At 48.6% G+C, this 21,444-nt stretch overlaps 1 protein-coding gene and 1 long non-coding RNA gene across 4 annotated transcripts; one reads left to right on the top strand and one right to left on the bottom strand.

Moving 5' to 3' along the window:
- The first annotated feature begins 2,341 nt into the window (after window positions 1–2,341).
- VPS33B (VPS33B late endosome and lysosome associated) lies at window positions 2,342–18,099 on the top strand. 3 transcript variants are annotated; one of them, XM_081547045.1, is made up of 23 exons: window positions 2,342–2,777; window positions 4,846–4,926; window positions 5,287–5,348; window positions 6,667–6,716; window positions 6,915–6,982; window positions 8,832–8,877; window positions 9,948–10,042; window positions 10,337–10,441; window positions 10,824–10,920; window positions 11,141–11,218; window positions 11,897–11,970; window positions 12,260–12,346; window positions 12,507–12,597; window positions 13,018–13,092; window positions 13,343–13,407; window positions 13,512–13,566; window positions 14,662–14,708; window positions 15,398–15,530; window positions 16,155–16,228; window positions 16,878–16,979; window positions 17,132–17,207; window positions 17,322–17,438; window positions 17,732–18,099. In XM_081547045.1, exons 1-23 carry the CDS (start codon window positions 2,682–2,684, stop codon window positions 17,809–17,811), a joined length of 1,854 nt encoding a protein of 617 aa, XP_081403171.1. In that variant the 5' UTR covers window positions 2,342–2,681; the 3' UTR covers window positions 17,812–18,099. The 3 variants fall into 3 exon arrangements, with proteins under 3 accessions (XP_081403171.1, XP_081403172.1, XP_081403173.1); XM_081547046.1 differs by having other exon boundaries at window positions 2,342–2,781; window positions 4,853–4,926; XM_081547047.1 differs by lacking the exon at window positions 4,846–4,926.
- LOC145528517 (uncharacterized) lies at window positions 7,497–21,340 on the bottom strand. The gene is made up of 2 exons (XR_014070482.1): window positions 20,796–21,340; window positions 7,497–10,330 (listed from the first exon to the last, which is right to left on the bottom strand). It is a non-coding gene; the product is annotated as an uncharacterized LOC145528517 (long non-coding RNA).
- Between the last annotated feature and the right edge of the window lie 104 nt (window positions 21,341–21,444).

Genomic DNA, 21,444 nt, shown 5'->3' with positions numbered 1-21,444 from the left:
ATGTATATACTCAGTGGCTTCAGTGTCCAACTCTTTGCGACCCTGTGGACTGTAGCCCACCAGGCTCCTCTGTCCGTGGGGATTCTTAAAGGCAAGAATACTGGAGTGGGTTGCCATGCCCTCCTCCAGGGGATCTTCCTGACCCAGGGATCCAACCCAAGTCTCTTAGGTCTCCTGCATTGGCAGGTGGGTTCTTTACCACTAGCCTCACCTGGGAAACCCAATCCATCAGCCAATCCACAGTGGCAGAAAGTCCAGCCTTTTACCTTTGCCTGTCAAGAAGGCCTACACTTCCTACAGGTCGACCTGTCCCTGCTCTATACGGTCAGAGTCTTGGATCTTAACCCACTGGCACTGAGGTGTTTGGGGATACTGTCATCCTCTCCTCCCTGGTCCCCCACTGCCCCAGCCCAAGCTGGGAGGCTGGACAGGGGAATGGGAATTCCTTGGGCAGGGGTCAGAGGACTCCATGGTGCCCTATCCCAAGTCAGTCCTAGTTCTGGACACAAAGGACTTTCACATCACACTGGATGAGGGGGAGCTGCATTAGGGGGCACAGGTGCGGCATCTGTGGAGGAGACAACAGAAGACAAGATCCCCAAGCTGGAGTGAGAGAGACTGTGGGCGGAATGGGCAACTCAGAGAAACTTTGGGGCCAGACTCAAGAGGCTAGCAAACTTATGATAGAAGCGACTAAAGTCCCTGTGACCTGGAGGGTGTATATGTCATTCATCTGTGACAGGCAGCTTCTTCCTTTCTGTGCAGCTGAGATTTGAGCTAACTAAAGGGGAAGGGGTGAGAGGAAGCTCAGTAAACGCTCAATGAGCATAAAAGCTTTGTATTGTCTTGTTTTTGAAGTTTTCAAATATTTGAAAGCAGAATATTGTAATGCAATGAACCCCTGTGTACCCATCACCCAGCTTCAGCATTTAACAAATGGCCAAACTTTCTTTGTTAACATGCATGCAGCAACTAGAGTTCTCAGCCACGAATGAAAAAAAAAAGATCCCACATGCCACAGCTAAAGATTTTGCATGCCTCATCAAAGGTCAGAGACCCCACATGCTGCAACTGAGAGCCGGTGCAACCAAAGAAATAAAAATAAATATTAAAAATAGCAAATTTGAGACATCATATTATTTCATCTGTAAGTACTTCACTATGTGTCTCAGAGATAGGAACTCCTTTTTAACATAAGACATATGAACCATTTCTATACCTTGAAAGTTTTAGTAATTCCTTATTATCAGCTAATATTCTGATAATATTCTGGTTGATTGAATTATGATCCACACAAAGTCCACACATTCCAGTATTGCATTGTGTCATGTCCCAGAAGTCTTTGATTTTAAAGTGATTTCCCCTTCCACTTTCTTCTCTTTGTCATTTGACAGGTTATATGAACCATAAAATTTTGTGCATTTTGGGTATGCTTGATTTTATTCTTATGATGTCTTTTATCATGTTTCCACTACCTTCTGTATTTCCTATGAACTGGCAGTTAGATCTTGAGGCTTGATCAGGTTCAATTTGTACTTTGTATGCATCTCACCAGGAGATGAGTTTGTGATGTCACGATTGATTAGTGAGTTCAGGTATTGTCAGCCAGACCTGTCCATTATAATGTCTCTCATAAGCTTTTTTAAAAGTAAACAAAAAACCCCAAACAAGGTAGATATAGATCTTTATCATCACACCTGAAATTCCCTAATCTTCCCCAATTCTATCACTTTTCTGAAATTTTCACTATAGTTTTTCCTGTTCAAGAACCTGTTGTAAATAGCATAAAAGCCACTTTTGTGTCTGGCTTCTTTCATTTATTCAGTTATTTTTATTGTATGAATATGTCACAGCTTATCCGTTTTCCCACGAAGAGCATTGAGTCTGAACTCTGATACTGAAAGGTCACAGCTGGTGAGACTCAGCTTCCATTGGCTCCTAACGCGTTCTTCTCTCCCTTCACACCCGCCTCCATCTCGGGCGTCTAGCCTCCCGCAGGTCAGAAGCTGGAGAGCTCAGAGCTCGCAGCTAACTTTGTGGAGTAGATGTGTCGACAGCCAAGATCCCCGGTGATCAGTGCCCTCCGGATTCCGAGTTGGTTTCGCCCATTTCACGAAGTTCTGAAAATGGAGTAAGTGCCCAACGTTTCCTTGCGTGAGCTAGGAGAATTGGGTGTACCCTTCAAAGTTAGTTTAAGGTAAAAATCCTTTTATCACAACACGAACACTCGCCTCTGGTGCGGGAAGAAACTGGAATGTTGATGCGCTGCCGCGCGTTTTCAAATGTCCCTTCCAGGACGCCGTCCTTTTCCGGGTACCCTGAGCGGTGCTCGAGAGTACGGGACTTCCGGGAGGTCTAGGAAGTCGCCCCTCTCTTTGGTATCTCTGCAGGTGTAGACCCGAATCCTGCGGACGAGCGGAGTGGACCGGGCAGGGCGGGGCGGGATACAGTGGCTGCAGGCCTGAAGCAAGGTGCCTTTGGCTGCAGCTGTCTGGCCGAGAAGTGGCCGGCCATTCATTCCTCCAGTGTGGCTGACGAGCGAGGGCCCCTTGGGGGGCTCTTTCGGGTTCTGTGCCCTTACCTGAAGGAGAGCCATCCTGCGCTTACCCAGGCCGCTGCCGGCCTCCTCAGAGCGGAGGGCGTCCCCCTTCTTCCACCCTGCGGCTCAGGTGACCGCCGCCATGGCTTTTCCCCATCGACCGGACGCCCCAGAGCTGCCTGACTTCTCCATGCTCAAGAGGCTGGCCCGAGACCAGCTCATCTACCTGCTGGAGCAGGTCAGTGCCCGCCACGTCGGGGGCCTTTACTGCATTAGCGGTTTAGCACTCACTGGATGCCTAGTTCTTTCTTACTGAGTTCTCTGGATCTTGCCTTGGTCCTTGGAGCTTCTGTGGCAGGTCCAAAATGAAGCACTCATGAAGGAAAATCAGAAAGCAGTAAGAGCTTCTTGGGACGACCTGGCCAGAGAGTTATTGGAAATCCTTTTTTTTTTTTTTTGATGCTGGCAAGGGAGACACCACTAGTGTCAGACATCACTGGGGATGGAAATATGGTTAAAACAATTTATCCTTAGAGATCTTACTTCCTGATCTTTCATAGGCATTACTGGGAGCCGTATGAAACAAATTACTACACACAGGGTATGCTGTGGTAAATGAGTGACAGCTAGGGTGCATGAAACAGTCATTTCTAGCTGGAGTAACCTAGGACTTTCAGGGACTGGAGTGTGAAGATAAACATACTTTCCTTGGCGATGGGAGAGGGTATTCCAGGCAGATGTACTGGTGGGAGCAAAGTTGAGGAACCAGGAAAGGACAAGGCATGTAATACATGGAAGAGGGATGAAAAATTACACAGTAGGCATTAGGTAGCTACTGAAGGTTTATCCCTGATTCCTGTGAATGTTTCAGTCTTGTTTCCCACCATTCCCTGACATCCAAGATTTCTCAATCTTGGTAGCGTTGACATTTTGGGCTGGTCAGTTCTTTGTGGTGGGGCTGTGCTGTGCATTGTAGGATATTTAGCAGCATTGCTAACCTCTACCAGTAACACCAGATGTCAGTAACACCCCCTGGCCCAAGGTGGGACAACCTAAATGCCTCCAGACCTTGCCAGATATCCCCTGAAGGGCAAAATCAGTCCTGGTTGAGGACTACTGCCTACATGGACCTTACCCATCAGACAAACTGAATTGCTTGTTCTGCCCTTACCATTCAGCCTGTTGGCTTTCCCTGGCCTTGGCCGAATTGCCATCTTGATCTATCACTGCCTACAGCCTACCCATTTGTCCAAGTCTAGTTGAGAGGAAGCTTTCAACACTTCACCTTCTCTTCTGCTCAGTGTGACCTCTCCTTCCTCTGGACAGATGAGAGAGCAGCATCAGGAGTGATGAAGCAGGAAGTGGGTGGGTGGGTGAGGACTGTCCTGGGTTAATTTTCTGCCTTGAACATTAGTTCTTTTTGTAATTAGAAGCAAAGTGCCGTTTGATGAGATATTTGTCAGTTAGTTGTGGGGTTGCAGGACACACAGTGCAGTTTTGTTTTGTTTGGCTTCGTTCAGCAGGAGATCAATTGGTTTATCAGGAGGTGTAGAGGAGGAGGCAGTGGAGCAGAGGAGCAGTGATGTAGAACAGGATCACAGGCGAGCAGGAAGGTTGAGTGACAAGGTGCGGGCCTTAGAAAGAAGGTGCTGGACTTCCCAGGCAGTCCAGTGGTTAAGACTCCGAGCTTCACTGCAGGGGGCATGGATTGTATCCCTGAGCAGGGAACTAGGATCCCACATGCTGCATGGCCATAAAAAAAGATGAAATATCTTTCCACTGGAACCAGTAATGAATAGAAGACAAAAATAGGTGAATATGTAGAGAAATGTCAACTGTGGATATAGGCAATAAATAAGATGCTGGGTCAGGTGAGGTCTAGTGCCTTTCCAAGGAACTCAGAGACTTTGTTTTTTTTTTAAATAATTTTCTTTATTGACTTGTGGCTGTTCTGGGTCTTCGTTGCTGCTCCTGGGGCTTTCTCTAGTTGTGGCGAGCAGGGGCTACTCCTTGTTGTGGTGCATGGGCTTCTCATCGTGGTGACTTTTTTTGTTGCAGATCATGGGCTCTAAGACACACAGGCTTCAGTAGTTGTGGCACACTGGCTTAGTTGTTCCATGGCATGTGGAATCTTCCTGGACCAGGGATCAAACCCATGTACCCTGCATTGGCAGGTGGATTCCTATCCACTGTGCCACCAGGGAAGTCCCCAGCTCAGAGACTTCTATTAAATGGATGACTGAGTGAACTCTGGCTGAGGGGCTTATATGACCTGAGAGTGATCCAAGATACTGTGTCTCCTTCAGCTTCCAGGAAAGAAAGACTTGTTCATTGAGGCAGATCTCATGAGCCCTTTGGATCGAATCGCCAATGTCTCCATCCTTAAGGTACCTTGCCCCCTTTCCCAGGTGGATCAGGCCCCTCTTTCCTCTTTAAGCAGTTTTTCTTTTGATGAATAGTACAAATTACTGAGGAGTGACTACCCTTCTAGGGTAAATATAGGATAGCAGAGTTGAGTGGACTGTGGGGATTGATCCTCTTTGTATTGTTTTTGAATCATTTGAATGTTGATTTTTCTACTGACAGTTTGAGGAAGGTTCAGTGGAATTGTTGTTAGGGAGGCATTTTGACTCCTAGAATTAGTATAAATAGGAGGAAGGCCTTTCAGAAGACCCCTGTCTTTGTTATCAGGCTTCAGGTTCCCAAGAACACTTACATCCGTTGTTTCATTTGGTTCTTGTCTGCAGCAACACGAAGTAGACAAGCTGTACAAAGTGGAGAACAAGCCAGCCCTCAGCTCCAGTGAACAGTGAGTATAGTATCCAGGAGCCTCGGTCTCTGCTCCAAGCTGGAGGAGGTCCCTGCACGTTTGCCTTTGATCAGTCCTTGGCTGAGATCTAGCCCCATGACATTTGTGATATCAAAACATTCACTTGTCTGCACTTTTACAGTTTCATCCCTAGGTTATGCTTTAGCCTCTGAATTGGTCTCCTTGTCTGCAGTTTCTCCCTCCCTTGTCCTCTTCTCTCTCTAACCCAATCTACCAGTTCTAACCACATTGATTGAAAAGAAAGTGAAAAAGTTGCTCAGTCATGTCCAATTTTTGTGACCCCAAGGACTATACAGTCCTTGGAATTCTCCAGGCCAGAATACTGGAGTGGGTAGCCTTTCCCTTCTCCAGGGGATCTTCCCAACCCAGGGATTGAACCCAGGTATCCTGCATTGCAGGCGAATTCTTTACCAGCAGAGCCACAAGGGAAGCCCAAGAATACTGGAGTGGGTTGCCTATCCCTCTCCAGTGGATCTTCCCGACCCAGGAGTTGAACCAGGGTCTCCTGCATTGCAGGTGGATTCTTTACCAACTGAGCTATCAGGGAAGCACCGCCCACCCACCCCCCACACACACACTGATTAATCTTTCACAAATAATTTCCTTGTGATCTCCTCCAGAACTTTTCGGCCTTCCCTTACTTACCCACTAAGGTCTGCATTGCTCATCATAGATTCCAAAGCTGCCTCCCAGAAGGCCTTGCGCCCTCTTTCCAGCCTGGCCTCTTGCACATCCCCTCTTACCTGATGCACTTTCACGTGTTTCCCCGCTCTACGCACAAACCTCCGTGCTTTTGGCCACTCCACCCACTCTGCCTGACATTCTCTCCTCTCCTCACTGTTCTCTTGACAGACACGCAGCCTTCAGAGCCCAGCCCCACCTCCTCCACAAAGCCACCCCGGGGATTGTCTCCTCCCCTGGATTTGCATGGAGCTCAGTGTTTGTCCTGTTCACCTGACCTCCCTGTGTTATACAGCAGCTTCCCACTAGCTGTCTCTTTTACATATGGTAGTGGATATATGTGGATGCTCCTTTCTCAGTTTTTCCCACCCTCTCCTTCCCCTGCTATGGCCATAAGTTTGTTCTCTACATCTGCATCTCTATTCTTGCCCTGCAAATAGGTCCTTCTGTACCTATACCTGCTTTACTGAGGGGCGTCTTCTGTGGTGAGTCAGCCAAGAAAGCTGGCGTGGCTTTGGCCAGGGTGAGAACTGTAGCACATGGTGAAGAGTTGGCATTACTATCACCAACTTCATGATTTTTCTTCACTCGGATTTTTTTCCCTTCTCTCCCATAGGTTGTGCTTCCTGGTCAGACCTCGCATCAAGAATATGCGGTACATTGCCAGTGAGTGTGTCACAGCGTTCACTGTCACTAAGACCCGGGGGGAGGGTGGGAGCGTCTGAGGGCCACGGCCATAAGAACCCTTTCATAAGAAAAGAATCGTTCGGGTTGGCCATGCCCCTCATCGAGGCTCTTCGCTTCCTTGCTTTTAGTCTAACATAAGGCCCATGGCTTTCTGGGCTGCCTCCCTTCTGTCTGTAGGTCTCGTCAATGCTGACAAAATGGCTGGGCGAACTCGGAAATACAAAGTGATCTTCAGTCCTCAGAAGGTGAGTTTGGATCCATGTGGGAGTGGGATAAGGTAGAAGAGCGTGGCAGACTGGGACGGGGTAAGGGGCCAACAGCTGTATCTCCCTCTAAGAGAATTCTGTGTGACTGAACAAAATACCTGCCATTGTCTTTTTATTAATGTAGCAGAGAGTCTCCTATCAAATTGCCCCAAATACAGATTGTACAGTGGTGAGAGGTGGCCTCTACATGTGAGTGTGTGTGTGCTCGGTTGTGTCTGACTCTTTGTGACCCCATGGACTGTAGCCTTCCAGGCTCCTCTGACCACGGCATTCTCCAGGCAAGAATACTGGAGTGGGTTGCCATTCCTTCCTCCAGGGGATCTTCCCGACCCAGGGATCGAACTTGAATCTCCTATATCTTTTGCATTTCAGGTGGATTTTTTTTACCACTGTGCCATCTAGGAAGCTATCCTGTTACGGAATATAAATATATGAAGTATAACATTATTACTAGGGCAAGAAAATTATTGAGTAAAATAACCAATCAGAATTACAGGTTACTTTTTAATGTTATTTAAAGGAGCTATAGCAGTAATTTCTAGTTTTTGGAGTCTTACAGAACCCTTTTTTTCCAGTTACACTTCCAAGGACAGATTTATTTAAATAGGGAACAGAACAAGTTGGTAACAGTTTCAAATAATGTTGCAAGCCTCCATAACACACAGAAAAACAAAACTGAGATTTTAATGAATTTTTTTCTTTCTAACACCCTATCTAATCAAATTCTTTGACCTGATTTTCCATCATAGGACGGTCTCTTCTTTAGTAGCTGTAGGGAAGAGGAGATCTCTCTTTCTTCCTGAGCTCCCTCTGTTAATTATGAAGATTGGCAGTTTTCCAGCTGGGCAAAGGCATCCCATTAGTTAGAATTAAAAATAGGCCTATAGGATTTCAGTTTTTATTCATTTCGCTGGGCAGGGTCTTGATTGTGGCATACTGCATCTTTAGTTGATGCTTGTGGGATCTAGATCCTTGACCAGGAATGGAACCTGGGGCCCCTGCATTGGGACCCTGACACAGACATCACTGGATTTGACCACAAAGATCAACGGTTTCTAGAAAGAAAGATGAAGGTGGGCGTGAGGAAGCAGAAGCAGTGGTAGCAGATAATTCTTCACAAATCCAGTGATGTCTGTGTCAGGCTCTTCTACCTAACATCGCTGGCATTGGATACGGCTGCCCATTCTTCCTTGAACCTCTGCCTTTAGAGATGCTATTTAGAGGCGCTACTTTCTCTGGTCCCGCCTCCGTGTTTTCTTTCTCAGTCTTCTCTGGAAGGTCTTGGACTGTGCACTCTTAATTTTGGTTCCCTAGAGTCCTGTCTTTAGCTCTCTTCTCAGTGTTCTTTTGAACAAACTACCTACTTTAAATACAATGTATGTGCCATGGACCCCAAGGCTGTCCGCCCAGACCTCCTCCTGGTGTCTGCAGAGGTCCCATGACATGTCCTAACCGGAACTCCATCCCTCCCCTCTCTGCCCCACTGCTCTTTACCTCCACCTGCTCCTGTTTCTATAGCACTGTCATGCCCTTCTTCCGAGCTCTACCTGCAGGGCTCACCCTTCCATGACAGCTGAACACCCTCTCCTTTGTAAAGCTTTTCCAGTCAATCAGGGAGGAAAGAGCAATTGACTTAATAAATAGATAAAATGATGGAAAGGAAATGTATGTTAGGCCGGATGATTCTAGTGGTCCTTTCTAGATCTAAGAGTCTGGGTTCTCTTGTCTTTTTCACTGGATTCAGTAACTGTGGTCCTCATCAGAGGAATCCAGAGAAATGGAAAGAACAGAGAAAGGGGTTACTAATCAGCCTCCCTTTGTCTTTCAGTTTTATGCATGTGAGATGGTGCTTGAGGAAGAGGGCATCTATGGAGGTGAGAGGAGATGGGTGTGAGTGGAAAACGGGAGGATGTGTGGGAGAAGGCCCTGAGGGTTGTCCCCCTGCTGCATCTCCTCCTTTTTGCTCACTGTCTCATTCCTGTTGGTCTGGCAGGAGGAGAGTGTCCTTAGAGTGGGAAGAAGGACCCCAGGTTAGACAACTAGTGGGAGAGTATGGAAGGGATGCTCGGGGGTGTAGTTGGAAATCACCCGTGCTCTCTGCTTCCCTCCCAAGACCCCCACAAGGAAATAGTGTGCCTTCCCTCCTCTGTGTGCACCTCACTCCATCCTCTGTGCAACACAGACCTGGTCCCTAGTCCTTCCTGCTGGAAATCCTGCTCAGAATAAAGCCCAGAACCCTCAGTGTGGCCTCCTGCACCTCTGCGGTCTGGCATCTTCCTGCCCTTTAGACTCATCCTGTGCGCTCCTCTCTCCTGAGTCACCGCCCTCCAGCCATGGGGACTTCACACATCTGTTCCCGTTGCCTAGAATATTCCTCACCCTACAGCTTCTTTGCCTACCTGAATCATATTCAAATTCTAAGCCTGTCACTTCTTTAGGCAAGTCTTTCCTATATCCCTAAGTTGGGGTTAGATCCTTGAGCTGTTTGTGCTCTTAGGTTGCTGTTTCTTCTTTGGAGCCTGCAATTGGAATCCCGTTTGTCTGCTGTGCACCCTCCCACTTCACTGTAAGCCCCAGAAGTTAGGAGCGCATCCCCAGTATCTGGCCTAGTGCCTATACATACGCAGCTTTCAGTCAGTGCTGTCAGATGATGCCTAGATGAGAAAGTGTTTCATCGGCACTTTTGGTCGGCACTCTAATGGAAACACACCACTTACCACATTGTATTACAGGCTGTTACATACACATGTCCTCTCTTTATCAGCCTGTGAGCCCCTTCCAGGCAGACTGTATCTTACTTATCTCTGAGCATCCCATGCTTAGTGCAGTATCTGAGGCAGTGGGGCAGGCCCTTGGGAAGTCTCGCACAACTTCGGTGGACCTTCCCTCTTCATGTGAAGCTGCGTGCCTTTGGTAGGAAGGCTGACCCTCACTGTACCCACAGATGTGAGCTGTGACGAATGGGCCTTCTCTCTGTTGCCTCTTGATGTGGATCTTTTGAGCATGGAACTCCCAGAGTTTTTCAGGGACTACTTCCTGGTAAGTGCAGGACACTCGGGTCTTGGCATCAAGGAGTGGGGACAAACATGGGGTCCTGTGCGCTATGGATTCAACCTTGTTCCAGCTCATCTCATGTATCATGAGTGATACTGATTTGGAGGTGGAATGCTGCTGACTGATATTCACGAGGCTTCCTTTGGGGCCAATGAATATGAACCCTCTGAAGCATTGCCAAGACCCTGCCCTTCTGCTCTGGGGCTTCTAGGCCTCGCCCCTTTCCAGATGAATCTGTCAGGTTGATCTATAGCTTTGTGGTCCACGTGGTCCCTGCAGGAAGGAGATCAGCGTTGGATCAACACTCTGACACAAGCTTTGCACCTCCTCAGCACCCTCTATGGACCCTTCCCCAACTGCTATGGAATTGGCAGGTGTGCCAAGGTGAGCAGTTCTTTTGCCCAGATAGCCTGTATTTCACCCGTTTTCTGCCCACTAAGAATTATTCAAGGGCATCTGTGATGTGATGTGTAGGCTTTTGTTGCTCCGGAAAAGGTCCCCAGAGCAGAGAACTCATGTGGCTAACAGAACGGCAGGACACCCCTGAGTAGCATTCCTGAGTATCTGGGGGCAGCGAGACTCCTTCATTGCTGTGGGGAAGGATGGGGAGGGATGGGAACAGATGGAGTAGAAGAGGTAATCGTGTTATAATGAACTCTTCCTTGGGGTCAAGGAGAAGGATCGCACGGAATGGGTTGGGTTCTGCAGGTGTGGGGCTGCAGAAGGGACCTGGACTTAAGACTGAGGATGTGTTGGGCCCTAGCAGATGTCGTATGAACTGTGGAAGAGACTGGAAGAGGAGGAGGATGGTGAAACCAAGGGCCGAAGGCCAGAAATTGGACATATCTTTCTCCTGGACAGAGGTGAGCTGTGCTCAGCACTCCTCTCTTCCATGGACCCGAGAAGACATGGGAATATTGAGAATATAGCAGACAAGGTAGCACAGTTGGAATCCTCCAGCGGGGGCTCTGAATGCCAGCATTGACCAGGGTGGGGGCAGGGCTTGGGCCCTGTGGATACTGAGCTGACTGGGTGGTAGGCTGAGTCGAGGAAGACCCTCATGGTTGGAGATCTCTATTTCAGACATGGACTTTGTGACGGCACTTTGCTCCCAGGTGGTTTATGAGGGCCTGGTGGATGACACCTTCCGCATCAAGTGTGGTAAGTGGCATCTCAGCAAGACAGAGGTGTCCTCAACTCCTAGGGCCTCCCGGGGGGAAGACTTGGGGGGGATACCCAGACTCAGAGTGAAATGCTGGCTTCCAAATGGTTTGTTGTGGTTTTGTTGCAAAATCCGACTCCTTTATGACTGCATGGACTATAGCCTACCAAGCTCCTCTGTCCATGGGATTTCCCAAGCAAGAATTCTGGAGTGGGTTGCCATTTCCTCTTCCAGGGAATCCTCCTGGATCAGGGATCAAACGCGCATCTCCTGCATTGGCAGGCAGATTCTTTACCGCTGAGCCACCACTGTGTGCTCAGTCATGTCCGACTCTTTGCGACCCCATGGGCTGTAGCCTGCCAGGCTCCTCTGTCCATGGAATTTTCCAGGCAAGGATACTGGAGTAGGTAGCCATTTCCTACTCCATGAGCCACCAGGGAAGCCCCCAAATAGTTTGGAGGAACTTTAACTCATTTTTTTTTTTTGCCCTGCTGTGGGATCTTAGTTGCCTGACCACAGATTGAACCTGGGCCCCTGGCAGTGGACCTAACCAGAGTCCTAACCACTGGACTGCCAGGGAAGTCCTGGGGACACCTTTCATGGCAATTCATGAAAGAAAGAGTGGGGAAGGAAGGCTTCATCGGAGATCCTCAGAGCTGTCCCCTCTGCTCTCAAAGGGAGTGTTGACTTTGGCCCCGAAGTCACGTCCTCTGACAAGAGCCTGAAGGTGCTGCTCAATGCCGAGGACAAGGTGAGCACGCAGGTGCCCACAGATGATTTCCCAGGCTGCTGCCACCACGAGGCTGCGGGCCCCGGTGCTGGGAGGGGAGGCCGAGTCCCTGGAGCGAGGGCCACCCCGCCAGCTGAGAGGGCACCCTAGAGCACACAGCAGGGATCTGACACGTCCTCATCGAAACCAGCTCAGCTTTCTCGGCTAGAACCGCTGAGCGCGCGCCCTGTGCCATCACTGTGCCGAGGAGGCAGGAGACGGGAGGTCCGAGTCTGTGCAGTCATCTGTTCCTGTCGAATTCCCCTCACAGGTGTTTAACGAGATCCGGAACGAGCACTTCTCCAATGTCTTCGGCTTCCTGAGCCAGAAGGCCCGGAACCTGCAGGCCCAGTATGACGTGAGGCTCCCGCCTGGGGCCTCTATCTGTGCCCTCGGTGGCTCCCCAGGCTGCTGCCTCCCTGATGCTACTGGAGGGTGGGGCGGGGGTACCTGTGGGCGGGCAGTGGTCACTCCTGTGTGAGGGCAGAAGGCCTGACCTCTCGGGCACGTCCCCACAGCGCCGGAGAGGCATGGACATCAAGCAGATGAAGAACTTCGTGTCTCAGGAGCTCAAGGGACTGAAACAGGAGCACCGCCTGCTGAGCCTCCGTACGTTTCAGTTTGAGGCCAGGGTGAGGGGAGGGCTGCAGAGGAGCTCTGCCTCTGGGAGGAGATCCCGTTCATCTATCAAATAATGCTTTTTTTAAAAAAAAAAAAAAAATTATTTTAATAATATCAGTGTTTCTGGTTGCTTTTTTAAAAAATTATTTATTTATTTGGCTGCTCTGGGCCTTAGTTGTGGCACATAGGATCTAGTTCCCTGATCAGGGATTGAACCTGTGCCCCCTCTGCATTGGGAGCGTTAGCCACTGGACCACCAAGGAAGTCCCAGATTGTGCTCTTATTTGTTCCGAAATGGGAAGAAGGGCTCCTGCCCTTTGCCTGAAGAAGTTTTTATTCTCCTGGACAGTAAAGAGACCTCCTTCCAGAAGCAGGAATGTGTCAACTCCCCTTTTGTCCCATCTGCAGATATCGGGGCCTGTGAATCCATCATGAAGAAGAAAACCAAGCAGGACTTCCAGGAGCTCATCAAGACTGAGCATGGTGACTTGGCTACCTCTCCTGCTTCCGCTTCCTGGACTTACAGCCCCAGACCGCCCTGAAAAGATGCTCTTTGGCACTTTCCAGCTGATGGTGGCCGTGTGGAATGCTGGTTCCTGCTAGAAGTCCTGGGAGCCCCTTAATCCACCCCAAAAGGATGGAGAAAGAGATGGGGAGACAGACGCCCATTAGCATAGATGGCAACAAGCTGAGCCACTCCCCCAGTAACAGGCTCTCCTCTGATTCCTTGCAGCGCTACTGGAGGGATTCAACATCCGGGAGAGCACCAACTACATTGAAGAGCACATAGACCGGCAGGTAGGGTGGGGTGGGGCGGAGTGGGGAGCATGGGGCTCAAGCTGAGGGAAGAAGAGAGAACGTGTGTTATAGAACTTGAATTCTCTCTGACTCTTTCTGTGCAGGTGTCACCCATAGAAAGCCTCCGTCTTATGTGCCTTTTGTCCATCACAGAGAATGGTGAGTCCCAGGGACCAAAGGTTGAAAAGCTGTACCTTAGGGACAGAAAAAGTCATTTTGAAAGAAAGAGAAGTGTCCTAGCAGACAGAACGTTCCCCTGTAATCTCATGAATTCTTTCCCCTGTAATAAAGCAGGTTTTTGTTTGGGGTGAAACATCCCCAGGTCACTAAGGAGGTCTGCATCCAGTCCTCTGCTCCACAACAAGGCCTGTCCCATCGTAGGACTGTCAAGGGCAGAGCTGAGCGACATGTCTCTCATTATTCCATCTGGCCTCCTACCCTCAACACGATTTCATAATCAAGATACAGTTCAGGAAAAACCAATTTCATAAGCATTTTAGAAGCTCGGATTCTGCAACTTTTCATGGCAACTTGTTCTGAGTGTTGAAGTCTTCCAGTTTACAAATATTATTATTATTTTTTTAATTTGTTTATTTTTGGCTGCACTGGGTCTTTGTTGCTTCAAGGTTCTCTTGTTGTGGCACATGGGCTTAGTTGCTCCACACCATGTGCCCCCTGCATTGGCAGGTGGATTCCTAACCACTGGACCACCAGGGATGTCTCAGCAAATATTCTTTAAGGTTGCTTTTTACCCAAAGAAGTCATTTGCTTATTCTAAATCCCCTTTATTGTATTTGGAAGCCCATTTTCTCTTACGTCTAAGAGTTCCCTGTTGCACTTTGGGAACTCATGTGGACACTTCTCTCATTCCTCACTTGCTGTTAAGCAGTTCCCGGGAGGACTGGCCCCTCGCCAGGGAAATACGCACAGGAAGGCCCTTCTCCCTGCGCTTGCTTTCCCCCGCCCCCACCCCCCATGGATGAGATTGGCCTTTGTCGGTGTCCCTTCTCCAGGGCTCTTCCTTGGAACCCTCAGATCCAGGCTTTATCTTTCAAAAAGCAGGCTTCAGTTGAGGAGTCAATTTAGAACTGACTGCATAGGATGCAAAGTTAACATCAAGTCCGGCTCCTTCCTTCTCATTAGGGTTTGTGTTTTTTTTTTCTGCGGGGAGGAGGGTTTGTTGGTTGGTGGGTTTGGCTGTACACGTTAGGACACCTCAACTGGCTCATGAACCTTTATCTTTCTTACCCTCAGGTTTGATCCCCAAGGATTACCGATCCTTGAAAACCCAGTACCTGCAGGTAAGGCCAGGAGAATGTGTTCTTGAGGGAATTTGGTGGACATTTTTGAAAGAGTTGAAGAAGAAATAGCCCCTTTCCGGTCCTGGTCACCCTCCTGTTCCCATGCGGCCTGCCTCTCAGCAGACACCCTTCCTACCGCCCTCGTTTCACTCTGCTCCCCTCTTTATGTGGCTAGTGCGGGAGGGAATTTGAACAGTTCAGCTGTTGGAACCAGTGGTGAGTTCTTGCCCTTGGACTCTCCCTCCCTTCAGCTCCTTGTGAGGCATCTATACGGCTTTCTTTCCAGGTCCTTCTCAAGTCCTGCCTCCTCTGTGAAGCCTTCCCCACCTCCTCCCATCCATAACTTTCTGTGTTCTTTAATTGTTTCGTGCTGCTTTTATTGTTTGTTTGGCATTTGGTTATTTCTGACGTGACTTCCCCATATAAGAGGTGGGAGAGAGGCACAAGAGTGTGTGTGTGTGTATATATATTTAATTATGACTGATTCGAATTCTTATACAGCAGAAACCAGCACAGCACTGTAAAGCAGTTATCCTCCAACTGAAAAAAAAAAAATTCTTCCCCACAAACAAGTGTGGGCTTTTCAGGACACAGACCACATAATCCTCCTCTCTCCCACCTCCATATCACCTCACAGGGCTAGGCCCTTGGTGGGTGCTTGGTAGAGAGCTGAATTGCATTTTGTTCAGAGCTATGGCCCCGAGCATCTGCTGACCTTCTCCAACCTGCGGCGAGCTGGGCTCCTAACAGAGCAGGCCCCGGGAGACACCCTCACAGCCGTGGAGAGTAAAGTGAGCAAGCTGGTGACAGACAAGGCCGCAGGTGAGCAGGGAGCCCCTTCTGCCCTCCCTGGCCCTTGGTGCCTCTTCTCTCAACAGGCAGAGCATGCTGGGCAAGGAGAGAATGAGCTGGGGAAGGAGAAGGAGCTTCCTTACTGTTACTGTCCTTACTGCCACTCCTTCTGCTTTCTCGTTAGAACAGCTTCCAGTTAGTGAACACTGATGTGCTAAGCCTTTTAGATACACTTTCTCATGTAATCTTCCCAAACCTTCTCCATGGTAAGTTGTATTATCTCCATTTTACACACGAGGAAACTGAGGCAGAGGGAGGTTAAGAGTGACTTGTTCAGGGACCTTCAATCAGTCAGGTTTGACTCCAAAGGCCACATACTTAACCAGTAAACTGTAGATCACCCTGTAGATTGCATTTAGTAGAGGGTTGGTGCCCTAGAGAAGGAGGAAGACTGTGGGTGGGGAGAGAAAGGTAGTGAATGTCTTGATCAGTTTCAGGGAACTGTAGGTAATCGGCTTTGAGGAGGGTTTTCAGATGTGATAGGTCCTGCTCTTTGAGGAGAGGTGGTCCTGTCATTTCCTGAATGGTATCACCCACGGCAGCATTGTTAATCCATAAACCTTAGATGAAACCCAGCACAGATTTCTTTCCCAGGAAAGATTACTGATGCCTTCAGTTCTCTGGCCAAGAGAAGCAATTTCCGAGCCATCAGCAAGAAGCTGAATTTGGTATGTGGATCAGGAGTGGATAGGGGAGGCAGTGGGTTTAGTCCTTTGTGGAGTACTTTGAGCCCACAAAACCTTCTGTTACTTTGTTTTTATAAAGATCCTTTTGTTTGGGGACTTCCCTGGTGGTCTGGTGGTTCAGACTCCGTGCTTCTAAAGCAGAGGTGTGGGTTCAGTCCCTGGTCAGAGAGCTAAGTTCCCACGTGCTACCAAAATGCAGCCAAAAACTAAAAATTAAAGGAAAAAAAGAAGATTATTTTGTTTGATAGCATTATAGCATGAGCTTAATTTAATAATGAGACAAGACACAAAGGTTCACTCATCTAGTAAACATGTACACACACCTACGAGTATCAGAGAATATGCCAAGTGCTGCTTCAGTGACAGGCATGTCCCATGTCACTGCTGGAGGGTCACAAAGGGACACTCTTGCCAGGGCACATGGGCCCCATTCAGCAGAACTGGCAGGTACTGAACAGCTTCCATCTTTGATTACGGAGTGTCCCCCACCCTGCTGCCCCAAGGCTATTGCTGCTTCTCCCTTTAGTAGAAGTAAGAACTGTTCTTAGGGATACACCACTTTTCTCTGACTCTGTAAAGAACAGGAAGGCTGAGTTGCCACTTGCCTCCTGCATTCCCCTTTACCCTCCAGATCCCACGTGTGGATGGCGAGTATGACCTGAAAGTGCCACGTGACATGGCATACGTGTTCAGCGGTGCGTACGTGCCCCTCAGCTGCCGAATCATCGAGCAGGTGAGAACATGGCCCCCTCCCATTCATATTTCATGCTCTCTGCTTTCTCTTAGTCCCTGGCCTGCCCCAGCTTCTAACTGCCCGAGCAACCAGCAAGAAATGTGACAGTCTGGCTGCTGCTCGACTTGAAACTAGCGCTTGTGCCTTCCCAGGTGCTGGAGCGACGGGGCTGGCAGGGCCTGGACGAAGTGGTGCGGCTGCTCAACTGCAGTGAGCTGGCCTTCACAGGTGCATGGCCTTCCTTGCCCAGTGGGGGCGGGTGAAACAAGGGGAAGGTGTGATGCACCGCCCAGTACGAGCCTGTGTGGCAGTGAAGAGCCGAGTCTGGTCCGGTCTTTGCAGACGTGACCAAGGATGACAAGGCCTCCAGCGAGTCCCTGCGCCTCATCTTGGTGGTGTTCTTGGGTGGCTGCACATTCTCTGAGATCTCAGCCCTCCGGTTCCTGGGCAGAGAGAAAGGTGAGAACAGGCCTCCGTGGGATCTAGGGGGCCAAGGGCAGACCTCAGGAAGGCTTCTTTACAGGCCTCTGGGTACCACCAGCTGCCATCTTGCTGGGGGCCGAATAGCAGGGAGCCTGGTTCCGCCCAGCGTGGCGAGTTGCTGGGCCCAAGAGCGTAGTCTTGGTTTACCTGTGACTACAGACTGGTGCTCTGACCCAGCTGGGGCTGTGGAACTGGAGGGGCCCCACATGGCTGGTGTCAGGGGCTCAAATCTGCCCTCGGTCACGTTTGGCGGTGCTTTTACTCCTTAGGGTACAGGTTCATTTTTCTGACGACAGCAGTCACCAACAGTGCCCGCCTCATGGAGGCCATGAGTGAGGTGAAAGCCTGAAGTTTTCCCTGCCAGTGTTGATGTCTTCCCTGGACGTGTTCCTCAGTGGGATGCAAGAGTCTGACTCCCAGCTGCTAAGAAAATGTCTACCAACTACCCTCCTAAGAGCCAGGGAGCAGGGAACTTACTTGGGATCTAGAGAACCTATCTGAGGAGAGAGTTCACCTCCTGCCGCCAGGATGTTTCTTTTTTGTTCATGAAGTACAGCCCCTGCTAGTAAGATAAGGAGGATCTTTTGCTAAATCCTCTTTGAGTATCGTTGTAAATAAAGCCTCTACTCTCAACGTATTATGTTTAGTTCTGGACAGGCACTTCCACAGTTTATTGGGGGGAGGTAGAGGGGGCTTTATATAGCAGCTTCGTGTGCTCCGCGGCCAGGACTGGGTAGTTGCTCGGGCCTGGTCTGTTTCTTCCTTGAAACTTGCCCTGTAATTCACTTTCTTCAATCATAAAAACAGGGATTAGATGATCAGTAAGCACCCTTCCATTCTAAAATTCTGTGATTCATTGTATTTTAGGAAAAATGAGTTTGCTATTGTTTCAACATAAGGAGGCACTTGAATTTTAAGCCTTCAGTTTCTTATTGCAGAAGGAAAGATTGTGTCCCCCATTAGAGCAGTTTTAGGCACTGTGCTCCTCTAAAGGCCACTAGTACCCCTGTAAGTGCTAATTCGAATGGCCTCTCTTTCCCTTCACCCTTTAAAAATGGTGAACTCTAATCAGCGTCTATTAGTGGTTGTCTTCTAACTTGATCTCACTGTTAATCCCCTTTTCCTTCTTGTAAGGCTTCCATGAGAATTTTGTCGTCCTGCATCTCCTAGGCTGTATTTCCATCTCCTTTGTTTCCGTCTGTGGATCCTCCTTTGTTTCCGTCTGTGGATCCTCCTTTGTTCTCTGTCTTTTGTTGTTATCCTCTTGCCTATCCCAAGCTTTTGTCTCACTGCTGAACTTCACACTGTTATTTCCAACATGATCATTCCATGGGCAGTTCAAATTCAGCACGTCTAAAATAAACTCTCAAACTAAACTTCCTGTCGCCACGTGGGGCCCCTAAACCTGCTCCTTTTCCTCTGTTTCCCTAATTGACATTCTCATCATCTGCCCTAGTTTTGTTCACGCAAGAAATTACATCCTTGACCTTAAATTTTTTTTCTTTTTATCCACCACATTCAGCTGGTCCCCCTACCCATTATTTCTAAATGCTTCTAGTTCATTTCTCTTCACCATCCCCATGGCAGATGTACTTGTTTTGGGCCCGGGCTTTTTGCAAAACTGTCCCTTCCATTTGCTTTGCCTCCAGTCTGTTCCCCAATCCATAGTGCTGCCACTTCTTAAAAGAAAGATCCAGGGACTTCCCTGGTGGTCCAGTGGTTAAGAATCCGCCCTGCAATGCAGGGGATACAGGTTCGATCTCTGTTCAGGGAACCAAGATCCTACATACCTCAGAGCAACTAAGCACGCATAACTAGAGTTATGCTAGAATGAAAGATCCCGTGTCTGTCAACTGAAACCCAACGCAGCCAAATAAGTAAATATTAAAAAAGAAGACCCAAACCTGTGTTGTTAGGTCATCAAAAGTATTCTTTCCAGAAGAAAATGACAACGCTGTGTTGAAATTCCAAGGAAGATGCATACCTCAAGTATCTAGCTAGAAGCTTGACAGTGTTACACCAAACTAGTGTCAAGATCAAAGACACTGCTGACAGGAGTGTTAGTTTGTAAAAAGAATTACAGTCAGAAAAACATTCTATGGCCAAATGAATAAACGGTGGCAGTGCACTGCATTTAAATTGGCAGTGCACTGCATTTAAATTCTAGAACAGTGCAGTTCACTAGGACTATGATATCCTTTTGTATACATACATTTCAAAGTGTTTTACATGCTGAGTATGTGACCTGAATTATCTTCCAACGGTTCTATGATTTTGTTAGCTTCAGAACTACAGTGTAAAGCACATGATAGCGAAATTGTCTTATCTCTAGAAACTTAACACCCTGGCCACCTGTCTGAAGATCACAAGTTTTTGACGCTTTCTGGAAAACTCTCAACTTGATCAACAAAGAGAGCAAGAAAATTAAAAAAGTGGTGCCTGTAGGCCACATAGTGGTGCAAATGTTTGGCACACTGCTAACAAGTTAAAGGAGGTCGAAAGCAACAATGAAGTTCTTCTGAAAGTGAAAAAAAACACTGTCATGAAGGTTAAGCAAACAAGCATCCTTTACTTTTCTTTCATGGAAAAGGCAAATGAAGAGAATTCACAGACACTACTGTTGGCCAGTAAACATGGGGAAAATATGCCATTTCTGTTATTATCAAGCAAGCAACGATTCTTATCAAGCAAAGAAATGTCACAAGGACAGCAGTACTCCATGCTGCTGAGGGTAAGGAAAGTATTTTTCCAGCAAGTATGCCTTGGTGGTGAGGGCAAATTAATAAATACAACCTGTCTGGAGAGGGAGCATAAAGTAATTACACTTCTAGGAACTAACCCTAAGAAAGAATGCAAGATGCAGAGATTGAGGTATGAAAACATTTATTTGAACAAATGACACCTAAGTATTCATCAACTGTAAGAGCTGAATTATGAATCTACATGACCATATATTACACAACCATGAAAAAGTGATATGTAAGCATTAAGTGCTTCCCTGGTGGCTCAGATGGTAAAGAATCCGCTTGCAATGCGGGAGAACTGGGTCCGATCCCTGAGCTGGAAAGATCCCTTGGAGGAGGGCATGGCAACCCACTACAGATTCTTGCCTTGAGAATCCCCACAGACAGAGGAGCCTGGCAGGCTACAACCCATGTGGTAGCAGAGTCGGACATGCTCAAGTGAGCACAGCACACAGCAGCAAGCAACTCTGTTGAGTTTTGAGTCTTTAATTTTTCATAGGACAATTATATAAACCCATGTAATTTTAAAGAAAACCACGATCCAGGTAATCTCATTTATTTACCACTCGTTACCTGGGAAGTCACAAACCTTTTGGAGATACTTCCTTCTGTAGAAGGGCGGTGTTTATCTAGCAGGATGGTTGGGCTTCCCGGGTGGTTCAGTGGTAACGGATCCGCCTGCCGATGCTGGAGAGGCAGGTTGGATGCCACGGACAGAGAAGTCTGGCAGGCCACAGCCCATTGGGGTCGCAGAGTCGTACACTACTTAGCGACTAAACAACAACAAAAGTAGGGTATTTGGGAAGATTAAATGAGATCACTAGAAAAGCACCGGCCGGTAAGCAAGGTCCAACGTCCCTTCCTCTCCCCTTGAGGTCATGCTTTCCTCTATCTGGGGAAACGGCCACCAAAGCTCGGTCTCCAGGACTGCTGCCTGAAAGAGCGAGGGAAACACATTAAGGCGCCAGGCTTTTCTGTGGCTCCTGCTCCCGTCACCCCGCCGGCCGAGGGCGGCAAGGCGTTTTAAACGCACCAAGCCACGGAGACCGGGAGCCTCGGCTGTCTCTAGGCGGAGACGCGCACCTTGAAAACCGCGCCCAGTGCGCTGGCCCCCGCCCCACACCGCGGCGCGCCGGTGGGCGGGGCGAGGGCGGGGCTTTTAGAGGAGCGACGGGACGGGGCACCAATCGCGGGGCTTTTCCATCCTCCGGTTCGGTTTGAAATTCTGCGGAGGCCTA

This window comes from Giraffa tippelskirchi, chromosome 12 (assembly GCF_054371585.1).
Source record: "Giraffa tippelskirchi isolate mGirTip1 chromosome 12, T2T-mGirTip1v1.2.pri, whole genome shotgun sequence".
In the NCBI taxonomy this organism is placed as follows: domain Eukaryota; kingdom Metazoa; phylum Chordata; class Mammalia; order Artiodactyla; family Giraffidae; genus Giraffa; species Giraffa tippelskirchi.
This window is presented reverse-complemented; position numbering and strand designations above follow the sequence as displayed.